This window comes from Anolis sagrei, chromosome Y (genome assembly GCF_037176765.1).
Source record: "Anolis sagrei isolate rAnoSag1 chromosome Y, rAnoSag1.mat, whole genome shotgun sequence".
NCBI classification, from domain to species: Eukaryota; Metazoa; Chordata; class Lepidosauria; order Squamata; family Dactyloidae; genus Anolis; species Anolis sagrei.
Window position 1 is genome coordinate 69,252,989 of NC_090035.1, and position 24,283 is coordinate 69,277,271.

The 24,283-nt window shown below is 42.4% G+C and overlaps 1 protein-coding gene across 1 annotated transcript; it reads right to left on the reverse strand.

Annotated features, from left to right (window-relative positions):
• Positions 1-601: 601 nt before the first annotated feature.
• Positions 602-18,568, reverse strand: LOC137095526 (persulfide dioxygenase ETHE1, mitochondrial-like). Its single transcript, XM_067462286.1, has 7 exons — positions 18,335-18,568; positions 8,675-8,819; positions 7,300-7,448; positions 6,666-6,795; positions 4,773-4,862; positions 3,318-3,434; positions 602-1,150 (listed from the first exon to the last, which is right to left on the reverse strand). The coding sequence occupies exons 1-7, from the start codon at positions 18,479-18,481 to the stop codon at positions 1,098-1,100; spliced, it is 831 nt and encodes a 276-aa protein (XP_067318387.1). The 5' UTR covers positions 18,482-18,568; the 3' UTR covers positions 602-1,097.
• Positions 18,569-24,283: the final 5,715 nt, after the last annotated feature.

The following is a 24,283-nucleotide window of genomic DNA, read 5'->3' on the forward strand; positions in this document are numbered from 1 at the left end:
CACCAGAAGCAACTCCAATTCGTTTCCGATCAAAAAAATAAAGCAACATTGCAAACAAAAGTACTACCCTCAGTCACAAAAAATAAATTTCTCGAATATAACAATTACTTTCAAAGTATGTACTGAAGAATTAAACAGGAAATAACCATTTCAAACCAGGAACAGAAAATTTTCAAATTTTGTGTAATTCTATATGAATCAATGAGATGGCACTTTTGCTATAAGAAAACTTTAAAAATTCAGAGAGGAGGACAATTGTTCTTCAAAACATAGAGACACCTCAAACTCCAAACTCGGGGTCTTTAAAAAAAAACGGAACAGGGCTGAAGACCCAAGAAATCAGTATTGAACTTCATCCAGTCTAACTCTTATGAACTTCATCCTTCTAACTTTATGATTATCTCAGCACTATCTGGAGAGTGAGAACTGAGTTAACCGAGGGCTTGCCCAGCAAAATCCCATTTTATTTGAAAGTCCACCTGAATAACAAGAAACAAGACCTCACTACCTCTGAGGATGCTTGCCATAGATGCAGGCAAAACGTCAGGAGAAAATGCCTCTAGAACATGGCCATATAGCCCAGAAAAACCTACAACACCCCAACAAGAAACAATGTTTATTTCATATTTTTAAAAAAGAACATTCACATACAAAATTCTGGCTACCCTGAGTTCCAGACATTCACCGGATAAGACTATCTGCTTTTTAATTCAGTTTTGAAATCTCAAGGGTAAAATGGAAAACCATAGTGCAATGGAGCCTTGAAAGAAGTATAATGGACCACAAGGCTGGGAAGGCAAGGTCTGCCAATGGAAACAGTTGCTGCAAAGCAGGCCCAAAGGCTGCTTAGAGCCAAAAGTTAAAGAACGCTGCATTACTTCATATAGGTACAGGTGGTGGAGATCCAGAATCGACAACAGCTGATGCATTTGACTGCCGTCTGGTGTCTCTCCTTTCATCTTCCTTCTTCAACTACCATACAGTGGTCTTGAGGTTGTTTGTACCCCATGGATAAATCACACTGCCAAGGCGGGAGTTCCTTCCGATGCCCTGGAATTAAGCTGAAGGAGACATGGTCCAGAAGAGAAAGCGTGTGGCTAGGCAGGTGCATCTTGGATTCCACACTTGAGGTTAGCAGGCACTGCAAAATCTGCAGGTGATGACAAAGAGTGAGCATGAGATCCCACATGATCAAGAGCAGTGTGGTGCATAAAAATATATGAGAGATGTATGGTTGGGGTCTTTATAGTCTAGAGATGCCATCCTAAGATGAAGCCTGGATGGACTGTAATTAAAACTACAAGAATTCATGGACTGTAATTAAAAGTTTCTGATGAGAACAGTGACAAATAAATAACTGTAAAACAACATGTTTTACACGTTATCAAAGACAATGGCTCTTTAAGTTATTTATTATTAATTTATTTACGATATTTATAGCCCGCCTTTCTCAGCCATATGGCGACTCAAGGCGGGTTACAGATTGGCACAATTCGATGTCAGGCATTCATAAAAGTGTCATTAAAAACCATCAACATTACAGTATAAAACATAAATAAAAACTGTTAAAGCATATAGTCATTGGGGTCATCTTGTTAAAAATGTTTTCCAGTAACATTGTCTGGTCATTCCATGTTCATTATTCGTAGTTCCGTTATATCTATTTCGCTGCATTCTCAAAAGCTTGCTCAAAGAGCCAGGTCTTTACTTTTTTTGGAAAGTCAGGAGGGAGGGGGCCGATCTAATATCTCTAGGGAGGGAGTTCCATAGCCAGGGGGGCACCACTGAGAAGGCCCTGTCCTTCGTCTCTGCCAATTGTACTTTCGAGGAAAGTGGGATTGAGAGCAGGGCCTCCCCAGATGATCTGAAGCTCCTAAATGGTTCATAGGAGAAGATATGTTTGGACAGGTAAGCTGAGCTGGAATCGTTTAGGGCTTTATAGGCTAAATCCAGCACTTTGAATCGTGCTTGATAGCAAATTGGCAGCCAGTGAAGCTAACGCAACCGAGGAGTAGTGTGTTCCCTGAGCGCCGCTCCTGTTAGTAACCTGGCTGCCCTCCTTTGGACCATTTGAAGCTTCTGAACAGTCTTCAAGGGCAACCCCACATAGAGTGTGTTGTAGTAATCTATTTGGGATGTAACAAGAGCATGGACCACAGTCGGCCAAGTCAGACTTCACAAGGTACAGGCACAGCTGGGCACACAAGTTTTAACTGTGTAAATGCTCCCCTGGTCAAGTTAAGGAAATGTTTACAAGGTTCCTTATGTTAAGAAGGAAGTCAACACAAGGCTCCTTAGGTTTATCAACACCAATTAAGGAGAGTCAATATCTGCCCGGAACTGAAATGAAGCTAGGATGTTTCAGGCTATAAAAACATCTATCATTCATTTACAATTTTAGAACAACATCAGCAAGAAATATTCCTATGTAAGAGACCTTCTAATATTCCACAAGTGTAGCGGACTGGAGGAGTCTGGTCCATCCACCACTTTTCTCCATGGGAAGGAGAGAGATGGTATATCTTTGGGAATGGCAGATCTGCAATGGAATGTGCAGTCTGGTCACTTGCTCCTTTTCTCAAGGGAAGAGAAAGGAGTGTGATTTTGGAGTCAAGATACATTTGCAGGGGGATCAGTTTCTGCTGTAAGGACCGTCTGTGCAGGGTTCCATATTTTGCACTTTAACAACACAACCAGTCAATGCTAAGGTTTCCCGCCAAAATGGAATTGCAGAAGAGAGTCTACTGAACAAGCCAGTACCTGCTGCATACCAGTACTGCCATCTGTTGAGGAGTTACGAAGGTGGAGGCATTACTAGGTTCTTGTGGGTTTTTTCAGGCTATAGAGCCATGTTCTAGAGGCATTTCTCCTAACGTTTCGCCTGCATCTATGGCAAGCATCCTCAGAGGTAGTGAGTTCAGACCTCACTACCTCTGAGGATGCTTGCCATAGATGCAGGCGAAACGTCAGGAGAAATGCCTCTAGAACATGGCTCTATAGCCCGAAAAAACCCACAAGAACCTAGTGATTCCAGCCATGAAAGCCTTCGACAATACAGTGGAAGCATTACTTTTTTTTCAACCCTTGTAGTTAGATAGTTTAGACCCCACCTTTCCTATCTAGAAAATGTAGTTCTTTGTTTTGAATAAACCTTTTGAAATGTTAAGGCTGACTCTGCTGCTTGTGGCTTAAGCTCAATGTGCCTTCTGCCACATGGATGCCTACTGTTGTGTGTGAGGCATCTGCTGTGCTTTGTATGGAGGACAGAGAAGATTTGGCCTTGGCTCCTCTCCCTAAACTAGAGAATTGAAGCTCACCGATCTGTTTGGGTTTGGGCAGATTCAGATTGTTCATCAGTTCCACAAAAGCTTCCTGCGGCAAGGTCAAACGAGGATTCAGGGTTCTCTCTTCTTCCACCGTGGAAACAGTCTGGCCTGCAAGAGGAAGGAGGGATTATAATTCATGAATAGCAGGACATTTCCCCCTATAATCCACAGATAATAATACAGACCAACCAAAAAAAATTTTTTCCTTGATGTATTCATTTCTAGGCCTGTTCCTGGGGTTATTTCGGATGTCAATTCAGAAAATTGCATTGGATAGACTACTTGCTCTAGATTATTAAATATGGTTTTTTTGTGGGTGAGCAGATGGTGACTACTGGATGTCATATGTTCTGTATCAGAAGTTGGAGCTGATGTGGTCTATCCAATGCAATTTTCTGAATCAGCAAAGTTGACCAAAAACTAATTTGTAACCCTTTTGATACTAACGTTGGAGCATGGTCCCTGGTCAAAGTGTTTCCTGGTCAAAAAAAGGTTGGGAACCGTAGGGAGACCAAGGTGCTTGTTTATAAAGCTACTGTCCTCCCAACCCTGCTATATGCCTGCGAAACGTGGACTATCTACAGACATCACATGCAACTCCTGGAATGATTCCATCAGCATTGCTCCCAAAAAATCCTGCAAATCTCTTGGGAAGACAAGCGGACAAATGTAAGTGTGCTGGAAGAAGCAAAGACCACCAGCATTGAAGCGATGGTCCTCCGCCATCAACTCCGCTGGACCGGACACGTTGTCCGGATGCCCGACCACCGTCTCTCAAAGCAGTTGCTCTACTCTGAACTCAATAACAGAAAACTGAATGTTTGTGGGCAGGAAAAGAGATTTAAAGATGGGCTCAAAGCCAACCTTAAAAATTCTGGCATATACACTGAGAACTGGGAAGCCCTGGCACTTGAGCGCTCCAGCTGCAGGTCAGCTGTGACCAGTAGTGCTGTAGAATTTGAAGAGGCACAAATGGCGGGCGAAAGTGAGAAACATGCCAAGAGGAAGGCGTGTTAAGCCAACCCCGACCGGGACTTGATCTTTGACTATTTATCTGAAATGTTTTAGGACTAATCTGCAGCCAAAGAGCCTTCCAGTGTGGTTTACGTGAGCTCAATCATAAACAAATCTAGTGGTTGAAACCAGAAATTACAAACCAGCAAAAAGTTTTTATCATGTAATTACTGGAGATTTGTGGTTTAAAAAAAACTTTCACCTCTAAGAAATAGATCAGGAGCAGTCTTTATCTGCATAGTCTCAGAGCTAGAAATCATCCAGTGGAACAAGCAATGAGACAAGGGAATATGTATTTCTTCAGATGTCAATGAGATAGATGATGCTTCTGATCTGATCAGGCTACGAAGGCAGGTGGAATTGGAGTCCAACTTCAGCTAGAGAGCCATAGTTTCCCCAAGCTCTGCTCCTGCACGGGATTCAGAAACTCACCTGTATAGTCGTGGGCAGGGTAGATCAAGCAATCTCCAGGCAGTGTGAAGATTTTCTCATGGACCGACCGGTAGAGGGTATTTGGGCAACCTGAGGCAACAAAGGAAACCAACTAGGTTAAAAGCCTCCAAGGAGTTCTTCCTCCAACCTTCGCTCCTTTGGCAAATCAGAACACCCACTCGGCCAAAAAGTTTCACTCATTTCTCCTGAGCTTTCCAACAAAGAGCAAATGAGTTCAGTGGGCCCCGCTCTTGACTGTGTGTCCCTGGCCTTGCTCCTGATCAGAGTTTGGAAAAGTCCACTGTGAGGCTACAACAGCCAGAATTGCTTGACTAGTGTATCCATCCCAGTGGCTCTGGAAGTTTCCCAATAGATCCAGCCCCACAAAGAAAGCCCACCTAGCTAGGAACATCTCCACTCAACTCTTCTAAGCAATGCAGTGGTTCTCGGGCTTTGTCCCTCTAGATCAGGCATGGGCAAACTTGGGCCCTCCAGGTGTTTTGGACTTCAACTCCCACAATTCCTAACAGCCGGTGGGAGTTGAAGTCCAAAACACCTGGAGGGTCCAAGTTTGCCCATGCCTGATCTAGATGTTAAAATCTATTATTTGGCCATGCTTCCTAAAGTTAAGATCTGACATGGTACCCATTTGAAAGAGTTCAAGTTGAAGGTGGAGCAAACTTGTTTTCTGCTGCTCTAGAGACTAAGACATAGAGTGATGGATTCAAACTACAGGAAGAGAGAGGGCAGATGACCATCTGCCAGAAGTGATTTGATTGTGCACTGCTGCATGCTTGAATAGATGGCCCTTGGGGACTTTTCCAACTCTGTGATCGACTAACACTGTAGGTTGTCGAAGGCTTTCATGGCCGGAATCAATGTGAGTTTTCCAGGCTGTCACCTTTGATCGCCAGAAACATGTCTTCGCATACTACGTATGTAAGGAAAAAGGGAGAATAAGAAAGAGGAAAACACACACAGAGAGAATAACAAAGTGATCCATAAAAATAGAGATCAAGGCCATTGTCTTGTCAAAGGCTTTTATGGCTGGAATCACTGTGTTGCTATTAGTTTTCCAGGCTGTATGGCCATGTACCAAAAGCATTCTCTCCTGACATTTTGCCCACATCTATGGCAGGCATCCTCAGAGGTTGTGAGGTCTATTGGAAACTAAGCAAGTAAGGTTTATATATCTGTGGAATGTCAGGACAGTAAATAAAGAGCAAAACTCAGGACAGTAAATAAAATCGGGACAGTAAATAAAGAGCAACATTCAAAAAGCTGGGGAATTCCAGACAAGAATCAATCAGGGCCAACTAACACCTCTCAACAAAGGATTCCCCCAGGCAGGAAGCAGCCAGGCTTTGAAGCTGCAAGCCATTAAATGCTAACCTATTGCAACATTCATATCTGTCTCAAGCAGACAAGAGTTCTTTCTCCCACCCTGGACATTCCATCTATATAAATAAAAATGTAATGTTCGTTTGTGGGATTAACATAACTCAAAAACCACTGGATGAATTGACACCAAATTTGGACACAATACACCTATCAGGCCAAGGAGTGAGCATCACTAATAAAAACACTGGCAAACACAGAAGAGACTTAAAAAGCCAAAAAATAAAAAAATACGTTACAATGCATGTGCAAAACCACATATAAACACATGCACACAAATATATACACACATATATGCACACACATGCAGATTTGGCCACAGCAACGTGTGACAGGGGACAGCTAGTAGATATATATACTTGCCTAGTTTCCAACAAACCCTTCAACCTCCAAGGATGCCTACCATAGAAACGTCAGGAGAGAATGCTTCTGGAACATGGCTTTACAGCCCGGAAAACTCCACAGCAACCCAGTAACACTGTCGGACCTCCATACCTTGCTGAAAATCTGTCCGTCCACAGCCTCGGATCAGCAAAGCATCCCCAGTGAAGGCCATCCCTTTGTCATTCAGCACATAAGTCAAGCAGCCATTTGTGTGCCCAGGGGTGGCACGGGCCTCCAAGGCCTGCAAAAAACGCAAGGCATAGCAAGACATTGAAGCCTTAAGTGCTGTTTCTACACCAGGATGATCCCATTGCCCAAAGTGGAATCCACGACATGCGAGTGTGAAGAAAAGTAAACTACAGACCACCTGCTGCAATGCAACCTGAGCCCTGCTACATACATAAAGGAGGACCTTCTTGCGCCAACACCAGAGGCACTCCAAGTGGCCAGCTACTGGTCAAAGGACATTTGTTTAATCAACTACCAAGCTTGCAAACTTTGTGTTTTTTGTTTGTTTGTTAAAAATGCAACACAACTGTTTGGTTTGCTCCTGACAGGATAAACAAAAAATGGAAAAGTATGAGGTAGATCCTATTAAATAAGAGGGCAGTGAGTGGGGTTGAGCAGGAGGTTATGACTCTCATAATCTGTCAGCCCAAGAGTTGTAGTCCAAATAAGTAAATATTCTAAGCTTTGCTTTGAACCCCAGCAATCATATTGGGTTTCAGAGATATAAGTGACGTACAAATGCCCCAAACTTCAGGAGATGCCCTTCCTGGATGAGGATATCGGCAGAAGCACCGCTGTCTTTGGCAATGACACTTCGGCAGCCTGGCAGAAGATCCTTCAAGAGTCCTGTGCCTGTGATGTGATCAGCATGGCAATGGGTGTTGACTGGGAAAGAGAAGGAAGAGAAAGAGGGAAACCTTATTTTATTGCAGAATCATAGAATCAAAGAGTTGGAAGAGACCTCATGGGCCATCCAGTCCAACCCCCTGCCAAGGAATATTGCATTTAAATCACCCAATGCTGGACCCAAAAGTGCAGTGGCAAAATCTGGTCCCCTGGAATCCCAAATTGGTCCCAAAGAATTTCTCAAGTGGTCACATCCAACTCACAAATCCAAGATTAATAGGTAGTTCCTGCATTCAAATTTTCTCACCTAAGTAAAGGTAAAGGTTTTCCCTTGACATTAAGTCTAGTCGTGTCCAACTCTAGGGGTGATGCTCATCTCAATGTCTAAGCCGAGTCTGCATTGTCTGCAGACACCTCCAAGGTCATGTGGCCTGCATGACTGCATGGAGCGTCATTACCTTCCCACCAAAGCATATCTATTGATCTACTCACATTTGCATGTTTTATTATTATTTTATTATTATTACTATTTAAACTGTTAGGTCGGAAGAAGCTGGAGCTAAGTGCAGGAGCTCACCCTGCTCCCCGGATTTGAGCCACTGACCTTTTGGTCAGCAAGGTCAGCATCTCAACAGCCAATACAGTCTTAGACACTTAGGAAGTGTCCGACATGTGATCCAATACAACAGCCAGCAGAGTGATCTTGTCTGCTGTGGACTCATCTTGTTGTGTTTCTAATAATAATAATAATAATAATAATTATTATTATTATTATTATTATTATTATTTATACCCCTCCACCATCTCCCCAAGGGGACTCGGGGCAGCTTACATGAGGCCAAGCCCAACAATGCAATACATCAATATACAACAAAACACAGCAATGGAATATACAGAATAAAAAACAATACAAAACCATTATAAATAGTACATCAACAATATAAAAATCACGACATTTAAGACAAGGAAATCAACTTCATTTCTATACCACCCTATCAGGGAAGTACAACAAAAGATTGGCAAACATTCAATGCCTGAGAAACATAGTATAATGCAGCACTTCAAATAATAAACAGGAAAATAGGCAACATCAGAATATATTTATAAAATAACTCAAAATAGCAGGTGAGAAATTTAAATATACAACATAATTGGGACACATTTCTCTAATAAAATAATTGGGACACATTTACACATAAGGCACATTTTAAAAGCAGCTGAAAAAGGTGGGATTTTGGTAGGGCTCAACATGAGACAAAACTCACCTGCATAGATCAAATTAAGCCCTAGTTGCTTCACCAGGGTTGAATCTCTCTTGGCCGTCTCCAGAACTGGGTCTATCAGAACTGCCTCCTTGGTTGTCACATCTGCCAGCAAGTAGGTATAGGTGAAGCTTGCTGATTCAAAAAGCTTGTAGGAATGGAACAAAAAGATATAGGATTAGCCCACAGATGACACGGATGGGAAGCTCTGGTGACACACAAAAATGGACGTCTGCTCACTTCCTGAAGAAACATTTGATTTAGAGTTCTGAATGAGAAAAAGTGTAAAATAATATTTGTTGTTGTCGTTGTGTGCCTCCAGGACACTTCTTGACATTCTCAGGCAACCATATCACAGGTTTTCATTGGCAAGATTTGTTCAGAGATGCCATCATACTCAGAGGCTGAGAGCTTCGGACCCGCCTACCTTCATAACCGTATCTCTCTCCACGTACCAACCCGGGCCCTTAGATCTTCGTGGAGGCCCTCCTTTCACCCCTACCAATCTCATAAGCTTGTCTTGTGGGCACAAGGGAAAGAGCCTTTTCTTCTGTGGCTTCCTGACTTTGGAACTCATTACCTGGAGAGATCAGGGAAGCCCCTTCACTAGAATAATTAAAAAAGAACCTTAAAACCTGGCTCTTCCTCTGAGCCTTTGGCGAATAGGTGCACAATATGACACCATTGCACCCCTCAATGCTTCTGTCACTGGAATACATGCCCTCCAAATGGGAAGTTTAGCTTCACAACTCTGTGTGTTTTTACGAGTTCCCTGCAAATTTATTTATTTATTTATTTGTTGCGTTTGTTCTAACAGAACAAAGCAAACAAACAGATAAAATACAACATTTGTGAGTTTGGTAGTTGGTTAATGTCCTTTGACCAGTATCTGGCCACTTGGAGTGCTTCTGGTGTTGCTGCAAGAAGGTCCTCCATTGTGCATATCCTGTACATGTGCCCTGGCCCATTGTTATTGTGATTTTGCTTATTGGAATGTTATTTTATGACTGTGTGTGTGTGTATTCCCTTTATGTAATTTTGATGATGTTGGTTGTTGCTTATGCTCTGGTTTTATTTTGCTGTAATATGTTGTCTGGGCTTGGCCCCATGTAAGCCGTTCCGAGTCCCCATTGGGAGGATGGTGGGGGGGTTTAAATAAAGATGATGATGATGATAATTATTATTATTATTATTATTATTATTATTATTATTATTGCCCAAGGTAACCTAATGAGTTTCTGTGCCCAAGGTGAGATTCGAACCCTGGTCTTCGGAACCATAGCCCAACACTCAAATCATTACACCATGCTGGCTCTTCTAACAGAATACACTTACATCCTCTATATTTATTTGACGGATTTGTATCCTGATTTTTTATAAACAAAACATATCCTCATTGAAGACTTGAACAATGATATCACACTGCTTTTAATCTAAGGACATGCTTAGTTTGGTTTCCTTGTTGTTGCCGTATACCTTCAAGTCATTTCCAACTTATGGCAACCTAAAAGTGAATCGATTATGGACTTTTCTGAGGCTGGGAATGTGTGACTTCCCCAGGGTCACCAAGTATCTTTCCATCGCTGAGTGAGGAAACAAACCAAGATCCCTATAATTCAACACTCCGGGCATTATACCATGCTGGGATTGATACCAACATTATTATTTTTTCAGAATTTGCATAAAAAATTAAAGACATTGCAATTAGTTAAATCTGTAATTGCCGGTAGCTATTTCATTTCATATGTACATAAGTCTCTTGATGTGGCAAGTTTTCTGATGTTGGCAATGAACTTTTCTAATGCTTCGAGCTTTATCTTCAGACATTTTACAGCCTCCTCCTATCAGTATTTTCCAGCGTTCGTAAATATCCATATCAATGTTATCACACATAATTTCCCATATGTTGAAGTTGAATGGCAAATGAATTGAGATGATATACTTAATCATCACCCAAATTCTATCACACCATGAACTGAGCAGATAATTGAGATGTTAAGAGGCTGCATAATATTATGCAACATGATTTTTGTTCCCAGGTTATAAATGTCATTTCCTTATTGGTTCTATTATAAAAACATGTGCGTAAGGTAAAGGCAAAGGTTTCCCCTGACATTAAGTATAGTCGTGTCTGACTCTGAGGGTGATACTCATCTCTATGTCTAAGCTGAACAGTTGTCCATAGACACCTCCAAGGTGATGCGGCCAGCATGACTGCATGGAGTGCCATTACCTTCCTGCAGAAGCAGTAACTATTGATCTACTCACATTTGTATGTTTTCGAATTGCAAGACTGGCAGAAGCTGGCGCTAACAGAGGGAGCTCACCCTGCTCCCCGGATTTGAACTGCCCACCTTTCAGTCAACAAGTTCACCAGCTCAGCGGTCTAACCTGCTGTGCCACCAGGGGCATTGAATGTTTGCCTATCTGTGTATGTTGCAATCTGCTCTGAGTCCCCTTGGGGAGATAGTCAGAATATAAATAAAGTGTATTATTATTAATCTGGTGCTCCTCAACGCTATCTTTGTAGTCCTCAACATCTCCAAATTACCCTTTTTTCTGGGGATGGGGGAGGATGGAGGAGTGAATAAAACATATTTCTTATTTCAAAATGACAGGTAGAATTCCAATTGACTCACTTTTAGATTGGGGAACTTTTGGCACTGCGCGGAGGGTTTCAGGAACAGGCCCATCCCACTTCAATCCAACAGCAATGTCAAGGAATATTAAGAAACTGCAAACTCAAAAAAGTTTCTGGGAGATGAGTGGAAAGATTTTAAAATGTAGGCAATTCCCTAGTTTTGAACAAGATAACTTCTGTAGGCTTGCTCTTGAATTAGTACGTATATATGTTTAAATGTTACTCCAGCCATATAGTTTTAGACAGCATAGGGAAGGGTTAATATCCCTTCGGTGTTTGTTTTGCTGTCTCTGCCCCTGTTCAGAAGATTTGCTGCACTTTCTCTCCCTGTAACAATAGGATTTTGAAAGATCTGGTTTGTTATGGAAACAAGGATTGGGGATAAATCTTCAGTTGAGACACTTTTCCTCCATAATAACTCTTCCAGGAGCGAATTTCCCTTCCGATGGGGAGATTTCTCTCACTTCCTGTTGTCTCATCCCCATTCTCAACTATGAGTAGTTTGTATATATTTATAACCAGGAACTGTATATATTTATAACCAGGAACTGCCTGTATTTGAAAAAAAAATGAAAAATTGGTTTGTTGTCATCAGGAAACCCTGATGGACTCTCACGGGGCTTTTTGATCATAAAGTTCCTCCTTGCTACAAGCTCCATATCAACTGCTGGATCTAGCTGTTCCTTCAACAGCCTGACTTTACACCATTTATCTCACTCTAACATATCTTCTCTCATGAGCTTTGCTCCTCCGTCGTCCTTGCTACCCTAGAAGGCCCCTTGATCCCTCTGCCCTTTCTTCCCCGGGGCACCCAAGGCACCTGAGCAATTCCACTTCTACAACCCACTCTGCACAAACCATATTTTCAGATAATCTGGAGTGCAGCTTGGAAATATGCAACATTCTGGGTGCTGTTGGATTGTACCTCCTAGCATTATTGGCATGTTGGCTAAAACTACTGGAAGTTGCAGTCCAGCAACATCTAGAACAGTAGTTCTCAACCTTCCTAATGCCGCGACCCCTTAATATAATTCCTAATGTTGTGGTGACCCTCAACCATAAAATTATTTTTGTTGTTACTTCAAAACTGTAATTTTGCTACTGTTATGAATTGCCATGTAAATATCTGATATGCAGGATGTATTTTCATTCACTGGACTAAATTTGGCACAAATACCCGATATGTCCAAATCTGAATAATGGTGGAGTTGGGGGAGGGATTGATTTTGTCATTTGGGAGTTGTAGTGGCTGAGATTTATAGTTCACCTACAATCAAAGAGCATTCTGAACTCCACCAATGATGGAATTGAACCAAACTTGGCACATAGAACTCTCATGACCAACAGAAAATACTGTAATGGTTTAGTGGGCATTGACCTTGAGTTTTGGAGTTGTAGTTCACCTACTTTGAGAGAGCACTGTGGACTCAAACAAAGATGGATCTGGACCCAACATGCCACAGATACTCAATATGCCCAAATGTGAACACTGGTGGAGTTTGGGGAAAATAGACTTGACATTTGGAAGTTGTAGTTGCTGGAATTTATAGTTCACCTACAGTCAAATAGCATTCTGAACCCCACCAATGATAGAATTGGGCCAAACTTCCCACCCAAAAACCCCATGACCAACAGAAAAGACTGAAAGTGTTTGGTGGGCATTGACCTTGAGTTTTGGAGTTGTAGTTCACCTACATCCAGAGAGCACTGTGGATTCAAACAATGATGGATCTGGAGCAAACGTGGCATGGATACTCAATATGCCCAAATGTGAACACTGGTGGAGTTTGGGGAAAATAGACTTGACATTTGGGAATTGTAGTTGCTGGGATTTGTAGTTCTCCTACAATCAAAGAGCATTCTGAACCCCACCAACGATAGAATTGAGCCAAACTCCCCACGACCAACAAAAAACACTGTATTTTTTGATGGTCTCTGGCTATCTCTTAGACACTCCTTCACAACTGTCCCCCCCCCCCCCCCCAGCGGTCCCGACCTCCAGGTTGAGAAACGCTTCTCTAGAGGGCTGCATGATATCCATCCCTGCCTCAAATTTGCATGTTTATATGCATTGTATGTCTTACTCAACACTTAACCAAGGGCTCTTCCTTGATAAAAGACCTTAGCACTTTGACACCAATTCTATGCTAGTTTCTTTTCCTTTTCTGACTCCTCTGTGCCTCTAGATTTTGAAAAAAAAAATGGCTTGTTGTAGAAACCAGGATGGATGGCAATGCTTCAGTGGAGACACCTTTTCCCTGTGATAATAACTTCTTCAAGAATGAATTTCCCTTCCTATGAGTAGATTTTTCTCACTTTCTGTTGTCTCTTAATTATGAGTCATTTGTAAGTCAGATGTTTGTAACTCAGAGACTGCCTGTATTGTATTGTATTGGAGAAATATTATTATTGTAAGAACTTGGAAAAAAGGTAATAAGACTGGAAGAGCTAAGATGAGACATTTTGCTACCCGATGCATCGAAAAGCACCCTCCTCCAAATATACAAATTCAGAGTCAAGACAAGGTAATATTTACAGGACTAGTCAGGGACATGAGAGATCTGAGTTCGAATCCTTGGAATCATGAAATTCGCAGGCTGATCTCGAATCTCTCGCAGACCTACCAAACAGGGATGTTGTTATGAGAATAAAGTGAGTCAAGAGATAAGAGTTATGTGTCACCTTGCCAGCACTGGAGGAAAGTGCTGTTATAAATGTAGAAATAAAACAAGCGCAAATAGACACAGCACTCTAAGGAAGTAAAATGATTTTGTTGCATGATGCAGAAAAATCCAGAAGCCATTTCACTGCTCCTTGCAGAAAAGATAAATACAATCAAAGAGCATTCTGAACTCCATCAACGATGGAATCTAATTAAACTTGGCACACAGAACTCCCATGACTAACAGAAAATACTGGAAAGGTTTGGAGGGCATTGACCTTGAGTTTGGGAGTTATAGTTCACCTACACTGTGTGGACTGAAACAATGATGAATCTGGACCAATCTTGGCACGAAAACTCAATATGCTGAAATGTGACAACTGGTGGAGTTTCGAGAAAACAGACCTTGACATTTGGGAGTTGTAGTTGCTGAGATTTATAGTTCACCTACAATCAAAGAGAATTCTGAACCCCACGACAGAATTAGGCCAAACTACCTCCACAGAACCCCCATGACAAACAGAAAATATTGTGTTTTCTGATGGTTTTGGCGATCCCTCTTACACCCCCCTCGTGACCCCCCCCCCCCCGGGGTCCTGGCCCTCAAACGCTGCCCTAAGAGATTTGAATACAGAATCGGAAGTCCACAATTCCTAATGTGTTTTGTCAATTGAACTAGCCAAGACATCTGATGTTGTTTTTTTTGGTCTGCTCTAACAGGCATGAGCATAATGTATACAATTCTAGACATCTATCTTATAGTGTATATGCAAATAGTCTAAACTCCAGAAAAAAAATCTGAAATCCCAAATATTTCTGCTTCCAAACATTTCAGACAAGGGTTACTCAACCTGTATATGGAATTCTTCAAAGAGGTTGCAAATTGAGAGCCACTCCCTACTATAAGAATTCTATGGTCCTCATTCAATTTCCCTTCAATTCCAAATATTTAACACTGTAGTACCTTGAAGCTTCAGTTCAGCATTTAGAAATGCAGCAGAGGACTACAAAGAAAAGAGCCAAGACATGCTACCAAACAGAGCAATTAGAATAGCTTCAGGGTGAATGATTTGCAAAGTCTTCTTCTTGGCAACGCTAGAAAAAACTTATTTTGAGGGATGCTTTTGGCTTCTATAGCCCTCAACTACTCCTCCATATATATACTCCTCGGGCTGCAATGAACATGCAAAACAGTGTAGCTATATGTTGAACTAGGATTTTCCAAGTCCGGACTTTGGATTCAATGAAAACTCACTGAATAACCTTGGGCAGGTCACTCTCTCTCAGACCCAAAAGGGGAATGCACTGGCAAGCTTCCTCTGACGAAACCTTGCCAAGAAAACTCTAGGGTCACTGGAAGGTGAAGTCATCCAAAGTGACAATGCATAGGAACATGATGCAAGTTTTAGGAAGTGAAGCGAAATCTCCATCTCCTGATTACCAGCTCCACCCTGCACCAATCTGCCATATCCTGACCTTAAACCAGAGCTTTCCAAACTTTCCATGTTGGTAACACGCTTTTTAGACATGCATCCTTTTGCAACACAGTAATTCAGTTTTTGTACCAAACTGGAGGTTAAACCAACCCCTTATAAGAGTTTAATACTACGGAATTGGCACACAGAGCCCCCATGACCAGCAAAAAAAATACTGGAGGTCTTTGGGGAAAATTCACCTTGATTTGCGGGAGTTGTAATTCACCGACGTCCAGAGTGTACTGAGAATCCAAACACTGACGGATTGGGACCAAACTTGGCACACATACCTGATATGCCGAAATGTGATTACTGGAGGGGTTTAGGGGGAAAAGACGTTATTTTCTGGGAATTGTAGTTCAGCCACAAACAGAGAAACTGGGACCTCCACTGATGATGGACCTGGACTAAACTTAGTACACAGAACCCTCCTGACTAACTCAACCTACTGAAGGGGTTTTAGGAGACTGAACTCAACATAGTGGGGGTTGTAGTTTAAGCTACATCCAGAGAGCACACTGAACCTCACCGACAATGCATCTAGAGCAAACTTGCCCAACATAATGAACTTTAAATACTGATGGAATTTTTCGGGGTTAACCTGGCATGATGTGAGTTGTAGTTCACCCACAACCTTATGCATTTGGTACAATTAAAAACTGTCTTTTTCAAATAACCTGGGCAACACTGGTACCCACGCTAGTATCAAATAATCTTTACTATATAAATGATGTTTACACTTCTTATGTACTAAAATTGATTCTTTTCTAAACGTTTCCTTTCTAGCCGCTCCATAGGGTTCCTCATAAACATCAGTGTCAACAAATTTTATTTTCTTAATTAGTGCTAATCACTTGCAGCTCAATCAACAGATGGTGGAAATTACAAAAGTTACAACAGTGTCAGAGGGGTCACCAAAGGTAGTGTCAGAGGGGTCACCAAAGACCATCAGATAACACAGTATTTTCTGTTGGTCATGGGGGGTTCTGTGTGGGAAGTTTGGCAATTTTATCATTGGTGGGTTTCAGGATGCTCTTTGACTGTAGGTGAATTATAAATCCCTGCTAACTACAACTCCCAAATGTCAAGGTCGATTTTCCCCAAACTCCACCAGTGTTCACATTTGGGCATATTGATTATCCGTGCCAAGTTTGGTCCAGATCCATCATTGTTTGAGCCCACGGTGCTCTCTGGATGTAGGGGAACTATAACTCTAAAACTCAAGGTCAATACCCACCAAACTCTTCCAGTATTTACTCTTGGTCATGGGAGTTCTGTGTGCCAAGGTTGGTTCAATTCCATCATTGGTGGAGTTCAGAATGCTCTTTGATTGTAGGTGAACTATAAATTCCGGCAACTACAACTCCTAACTGACAAAATCAATCCCCTCCAACCCCACCAGTATTCAAATTTGGGTATATTGGGTATTTGTGCCAAATTTGGCCCAGTGAACGAAAATACATCCTGCATATCAGATATTTACATTACGATTCATAACATTAGCAAAATTACCATTGTGAAGTAGCAATGAAAATAATTATGGTTGGGGGTCACCACAACATGAAGAACTCTTAAGGGGTCATGGCATTAGGAAGGTTGAGAAACACTTATCCACACTGTAGAATTAACACAGTTCGACACCACTTGATCTGCCGTGACTCGGTGCTATGGAATCATTGGATCTGCAGCTTGGTGAAGCAGCCACCACTCAATAGCACAGAAGTCTAAAGACTTTGTGAAACTATAACTCCCAGAATGCCATAGCTTTGAACCAGGGCAGTTACTGTAGTGTCAAACTGCATTAATTCTACAGTGGCCATACAACCTGATATGAAGGTAAAGATGATGGGACTTTGCCAGTGCAGATTAGGCCGTAGTAACATTTCTTCTTAGGGCCCTTCGAGACAGGCCCTACATCCCAAGATCTGATTCCAAGTTTTCTGTTTATCCCAGATTATCTGGCAGTGTGGACTCATATAATCCAGTTTAAAGCGGAATACCTGGGATCAAATCCTGGGATATAGGGACTGTCTGGAAGGGCCCTCAATCTGGATCTACACTGCCATATAATGTAATATAATCCAGACTATCCACTTTGTTTTTCCCAGATTATATGGCAGTGTGGACTCATATAATCCAGTTTAAAGCAGAAAACCTGGGATCAGATCCCAGGATATTGGGTCTGTCTGGAAGGGCCCTCAGTCTGGATCTACACTGCCATATAATATAATCCGGATTATCCAATTCATTCATCCCAGATTATATAGCAGTGTGGACTCATATAATCCAATTTAAAGCGGAATACCTGGGACCAGGTCCTAGGATATACGGCCTGTCTGGAAAGGCTCTCAGTCTAGATCTACATTACCATATAACAATCTGGATTATCCTCTATGTTTATCCCAGATTATATAACAGTGTGGACTCATATAATCCAATTTAAAAAGCAATATCTGGCATCAGACCCTGGGATATAGGACCTGCCTGAAAGGGCCCTCAGTCTAGATCTACACTGCCATATAATATAATCCGGATTATCCACTTTTAACCTGGTTATGAGTCTAAACTGCCAGATAATGCAGATCAAATATGATAATCTGGATATTCTATGGCAGTGCAGAAGAAGCCCTCAAAGTCTTTCAAAGGCCCCATCTTTGAAAGGGCACTGAATGCATCCACACTGTAGAATTAACACAGTTTGATCCCACTTTAAGTGCTCTGCCTCAACGCTATGGAATTTGGGTTTTGGTGAGGCACCACGGGAGGGCTACAGACCTTGCAAAAGCGCAACTTGGCTGATTCCACGGCAACGAGACAGGGCAGTTCCAAGTGGGGTCAACCCGTGTTGGGTCTAAGGTGTAGACGCGCCCTGGGATGCGGCTCACCTGTCGGAAGAGCAGCCCCTTGCGCTGGGCGGAGAGGACGACGAGTCCCCTCCGGCAGGGCGGGGATAGGCACGGCGGGGGGCTCCGGAGGACGGCGAGGAGGCCAGGCGGGCATCTCCTGGGCGGCCACATCAGGAAGGGATTCATTCTCTCTCTGGGCGGCCAAGCTCCCAGGACAAGCAGCAGAGCGACGCCCTCCTCCAGTTCGGAGGCTTAGGCAGAGAGGGCGGAGCGCGGAGGGGGGGTGGAGGGAGGAGGGGCGCAGGCGGGGCGCGCCTCCTTAAAGGGCCAGGCGCACAGGGCAAACTCAGGCCCCCCTCCGGGTGTTTGGGACTCTGTTAGGAATTGTGGGAGTTGAAGTCCAAACACCCGGTGGGCCGAAGTTGGCCCTTGCCTGATCGTGAACACATAAAGCTTACAACACCTAGGATTCCATAGCATTGAGCCATGGCAATTCCACCCATCCATCTGTATCTATCTATCCATATATCTATCTATCCATCTGTCCATCCATCCATCTACTTATGCATCCATCCATGTCTACTTACCTATCTATCCATCTACCTACCTACTTATCCATCCATTTTTCTATCTATCCATCCATCTATCTATCTATCCACCCACCCACCTGTCTACTTATCTACCTACCTATCCATCTATCCACCTATCTGCCTGTGTTCATCCATCTATCCCTACAAGATTTATCTGTCCACTTATCTCTCTCTCTCTATCCATCCATCCATGCATCCACCCACCCATCCATCTACTTATCTACCTACCTACCCATCTATCCTCCTATCTGCCTGTGTACATCCCTCCATCTATCCTTCCACCATTTATCTGTCCACTTATCTGTCTGTCTGTCTGTCCACCCACCCACCCACCCATCTGTCTACTTATCTACCTATCTACCTACCCATCTATCCATCTATGTGCCTGTGTTCATCTATCCATTTTTCCCTACAAGATTTATCTGTCCACTTATCTATCTATCCATCCATCTGTCTACTTATCTACCTACCTACCCATCTATCCACCTATCTGCCTGTGTTCATCCATCCATCTATCCCTACAAGATTTATCTGTCCACTTATCTATCTATCTGTCTATCTATCTATCTATCTATCTATCTATTGATCTAACTATCCATCAATCCACCCACCCATCCATCTGCCTACTTATCTACCTACCTACCCATCTATCCACCTATCTGCCTGTGTTCATCCATCCATCTATCCCTACAAGATTTATCTGTCCACTTATCTATCTATCTATCTATCTATCTATCTATTGATCTAACTATCCATCAATCCACCCACCCATCCATCTGCCTACTTATCTACCTACCTACCCATCTATCCACCTATCTGCCTGTGTTCATCCATCCATCTATCCCTACAAGATTTATCTGTCCACTTATCTATCTATCTGTCTATCTATCTATCTATCTATCTATCTATTGATCTAACTATCCATCAATCCACCCACCCATCCATCTGCCTACTTATCTACCTACCTACCCATCTATCCACCTATCTGCCTGTGTTCATCCATCCATCTATCCCTACAAGATTTATCTGTCCACTTATCTATCTATCTATCTATCTATCTATTGATCTAACTATCCATCAATCCACCCACCCATCCATCTGCCTACTTATCTACCTACCTACCCATCTATCCACCTATCTGCCTGTGTTCATCCATCCATCTATCCCTACAAGATTTATCTGTCCAGTTATCTATCTATCTGTCTATCTATCTATCTATCTATCTATCTATCTATCTATCTATTGATCTAACTATCCATCAATCCACGCACCCACCCACCCATCCATCTGTCTACTTATCTACCTACCTACCCATCTATCCACCTATCTGCCTGTGTTCATCCATCCATCTATCCCTACAAGATTTATCTGTCCACTTATCTATCTATCTATCTATCTATCTATTGATCTAACTATCCATCAATCCACCCACCCATCCATCTGCCTACTTATCTACCTACCTACCCATCTATCCACCTATCTGCCTGTGTTCATCCATCCATCTATCCCTACAAGATTTATCTGTCCACTTAACTATCTATCTAACTATCCATCAACCCACCCACCCACCCATCCAGCCAGCCGTCTAATCTACCTACCCATCTATCCTCCTATCTGCCTGTGTACATCCATCCATCTATCCCCTCCACCATTTATCTTTCCACTTATCTATCTATCTATCTATCTATCTATCTATCTATCTATCTGTTGTCTCTGTCTCTATCCATCCGTCCTCACTTATCCATCAATCCATCTATCTAGTCCTCCATCCATCCATCTACCTGTCTACTTATCTGTCTATCTATGTATCCACCTGGCCATTTAATCTGTCTACTTATCTACCTACCTACCTATCCATCCATCCATCCACCTATCTACCAGTGTTCATCCATCTATCATTTATCTGTCCACTTATTTATTTATCTATCTGTCTGTCTCTGTCTCTAGCCATCCATCCATCTAGCTTATCCATCAATCCATTTATCTATTCATCCATCCATTCATCTACCTGTCTACTTATCTATCCACCCATCCATCCACCTTTCTATCTAGCTATCTATCCATCCCTCTGTCTACTTATCTATCTACTTGTGTCCATCCACTCATCTATCTATTTATCTGTCCATCTATCTGTCTGTCTGTCTCTCTGGCTATCTATTCATCCATCCATCAATCCATACACCTATCCATCTATCTGCCTTTTCATTCATCTATCCATCTGTCTGTCTGCCTGCCTGCCTAGCTAACTACCTTTCTGGCCATCCATCCATCCACCTATCCACCTACTTATCTATCTGTCTGTCTATCCTTAGATCTATCCATCTGTCTACCTTTCCATCCACCTATCAATTCCATCCATCCCTCCATCCAACCATCCATCCCTCTATTATCTACCTAGCTATCTATCCATCTATCCATCTATCTATCTATCTATCTATCTATCTATCTATCTAACTATCTATCCATCCATCCATCCATCCATCTAGCTATCTCTGTGTGTATATACACACATAGACATACTCAGAAATACAAATAAGATACTTTCTTGGTTTGGAAACACAGGTCAGATAAATACCCCATATCCAGAAATCCAAAATGCATCAGAATAGAAAAATTGCCTATGGCCCCATCTACACTGCCATATAGTGGAGTTTAGCTGCATTGAACTGCATTAAATGAGTCAATACTGATCATATCATGCAGCTCAGTGCAGTTAAACTGCATTATTTGCAGTTTATCTGCACTGGGTTTCTATGGCTGAACAAAGATTCAAGCTCAGCTCTCTAGAGTCACAGTCCAACGATCAAACCACACTGGCTCCCAAGAGACAAGAAGAAAGCATTGAAAACTTTAGTGCTCTTTCAAATTAAACATTTCAAGATTCCACAGGATGTTGCCATGGCAGTTAAGACAGAATCATAACACTATCTGCAGGGTTCTGAAAAAGGCTTTTCAACCACAGTCGGCAAAGGATGGAGTTGTATTTTGTGCTGTTTTTCTACTGCTTTCTGTTAGCTTTTTTTGAGACATCAACATTCTAATCAACAGACTTTGTTGAAACGCCATTAAAAATGCCCCAGAAATCATTTTGGCTGCAATTTGAATCTACTACTCGGGGATTTCTTCCTCATTACACTGTTTTGGGTGCAGTGGCATTTTGCCTTCCTTATTCATAAAAGTAACTACGTGCGGTTAACCACACAGTTTGTGACTTATTAACTTCTGAACTCTTTTATACTTTCCCAAAGAAAACTTGAACTCGTGTGCCCAAGCAACAGCAGAGTGCGGCCAAGATGACAAAAGCTATTTATTTATGATCTGTGACCATATACACTGCCATATAATCCAGATTATCTGCTTTGAACTCGATTATATTAGTCTACACAGCTATATGATCCAGATCAAAGCAGGTAATCTGGATTTTATATGGATCTGTAGAAAGTACTAAGATGATATAAGGCTGGATCTAAACTGCCATATAATCCAGATTATCAAATCGGATAATCTTAATTATCTGCTTTAATCTGGATTATATGAGGCCCATTGTAGCCTCCTCTACAGTGCCATATATAATGCATATTATCTGCTTTGAACTGGATTATATGGCAGCGTAGACTCAGGGCCCTTCCACGCAGCGCTATATCCCAGAATATCAAGGCAGAGCACCCCACAATATCTGCTTTGAACTGGGTTATATGAGTCCACACTCAGATGTGGGATTTCTCGCCTTGATGTTCTGGGATATAGGGCTGTGTGGAAGGGCTCTCTGATAACCCTGTTCAAAGCAGATTGTGGATTATCTGCTTTGATATTCTGGATTATATGGCAATGTAGAAGGAGGCTCAGTTACACTTCAAGTCCTAGTATTCCATAGCACTGAGGCCTCTTTTACACTGGCATAAAATCCAGATTATCAAAGCAGATAATCCACATTGTCTGCTTTGAACTGGATTATATGAATCTACATTGGCATATAATCCAATTCAAAGCAGATAATCGGGATTTTATATGGCATTGCAGAAGTGGCCTGAGCCATGGCAATTAAAGTGGTGTCAAACTGCATTCATTCCACAGTGTAGATGTATCTTTATCTGACTATAACAAACATATAGGCAAAAAAATAGGAAGACGAATTATTATACTCCACTGTTCACCTTCTTTGTTCAAAGGGCAAAGTGGTGTTTCTATTTTACAAGGCTGAAAGTGCTTACTTAAGTTGGTTTTACTGCAATTGAAATGTATTTCAGAGATACAGTGACCAAAGATGGAAGGCTGGGCTTGTGTGTGCAAGGTAAAGGTGTGGAGTGTATTATCGCAAGCAGTCACACCCAAGTGCACTCTCTTAGTAAAATATAATATAGGGATTTACAAAACCATAATTGGAGGTACATCTAGATGTAAAGCACTTTGCCACCATGTTAACTGCCCTGGCTCAATGCTATGGGACCCTGAGAGTTACTTACTTACTTACTTAGGCAATCCCTCGTTGTCTGAGTAGGGTAGGCTTCCAAGGTCAGTGTACTAGTGGTGGGTCCATAGGTGACTGTGGAGCCCTATTCTTGATCTGCATCTTTTCCCACAGTGAGGGCATCGGTTTCCAGGTGGAAGGCGGTCCCAGTCGGGGTTGGCTTGACGGGCCTTCCTCTTGGCATGTTTCTCTCTTTCGTCCTCCATTCTTGCCTCTTCAAATTCTACAGCGCTGCTGGTCACAGCTGACCTCCAGCTGGAGCGCTCAAGGGCCAGGGCCTCCCAGTTCTCAGTGTCTTTAAGGTTGGCTTTGAGCCCACTTTAAATCTCTTTTTCCTGGAAAGATAAAACAAAATGGACTCTGATGAATTGGTATAAGTATATAGTTAATTGTTGTTATTGTTAGGCGATCCCTCGTAGTCCGAGTAGGATTGTCATCCAAGATCGGTGTACTAGCGGTGGGTCCGTAGGTGACTGTGGAGCCCTATTCTTGACCTGCATGTTCTCCTGCAGTGAGGGTATTGGTTTCCAGATGGAAGGCGGTCCCCGTCGGGGTTGGCTTGACGCGCCTTCCTCTTGGCACATTTCTATCTGTCGTCCTCCATTCATGCTTCTTCAAATTCTGCAGTATTGGAGATCAGCTGTGATCAGATCACAGCTGATCTCCAGCTGGAGCACTCTAGGGCCAGGGCTTCCCAGTTCTCAGTGTCTATGCCAGACTTTTTAAGGTTGGCTTTGAGCCCATCTTCAAATCTCTTTTCCTCTCCTCCAACATTCCGTTTTCCGTTCTTGAATTCGGAGTAGAGCAACTGCTTTGGGAGACGGTGGTTGGGCATCCAGACAACGTGGCCACTCCAGCAGAGTTGATGGAGGAGGACCATCGCTTCATTGCTGGTGGTCTTTGCTTCTTCCAGCACGCTGACGTTTGTTC

Excerpts from the sequence above, each read along its gene's own strand:
- LOC137095526 (XM_067462286.1), bottom strand. The coding sequence starts at position 18,481 with ATGAATCCCTTCCTGATGTGGCCGCCCAGGAGATGCCCGCCTGGCCTC. Across the intron at positions 8,820-18,334 it reads AGGGGCTGCTCTTCCGACAG|CTTTTTGAATCAGCAAGCTT; the intron begins GTGAGCCGCATC and ends CATTCCTACAAG. Across the intron at positions 3,435-4,772 it reads CCCTGCCCACGACTATACAG|GCCAGACTGTTTCCACGGTG; the intron begins GTGAGTTTCTGA and ends TTCCTCTTGCAG.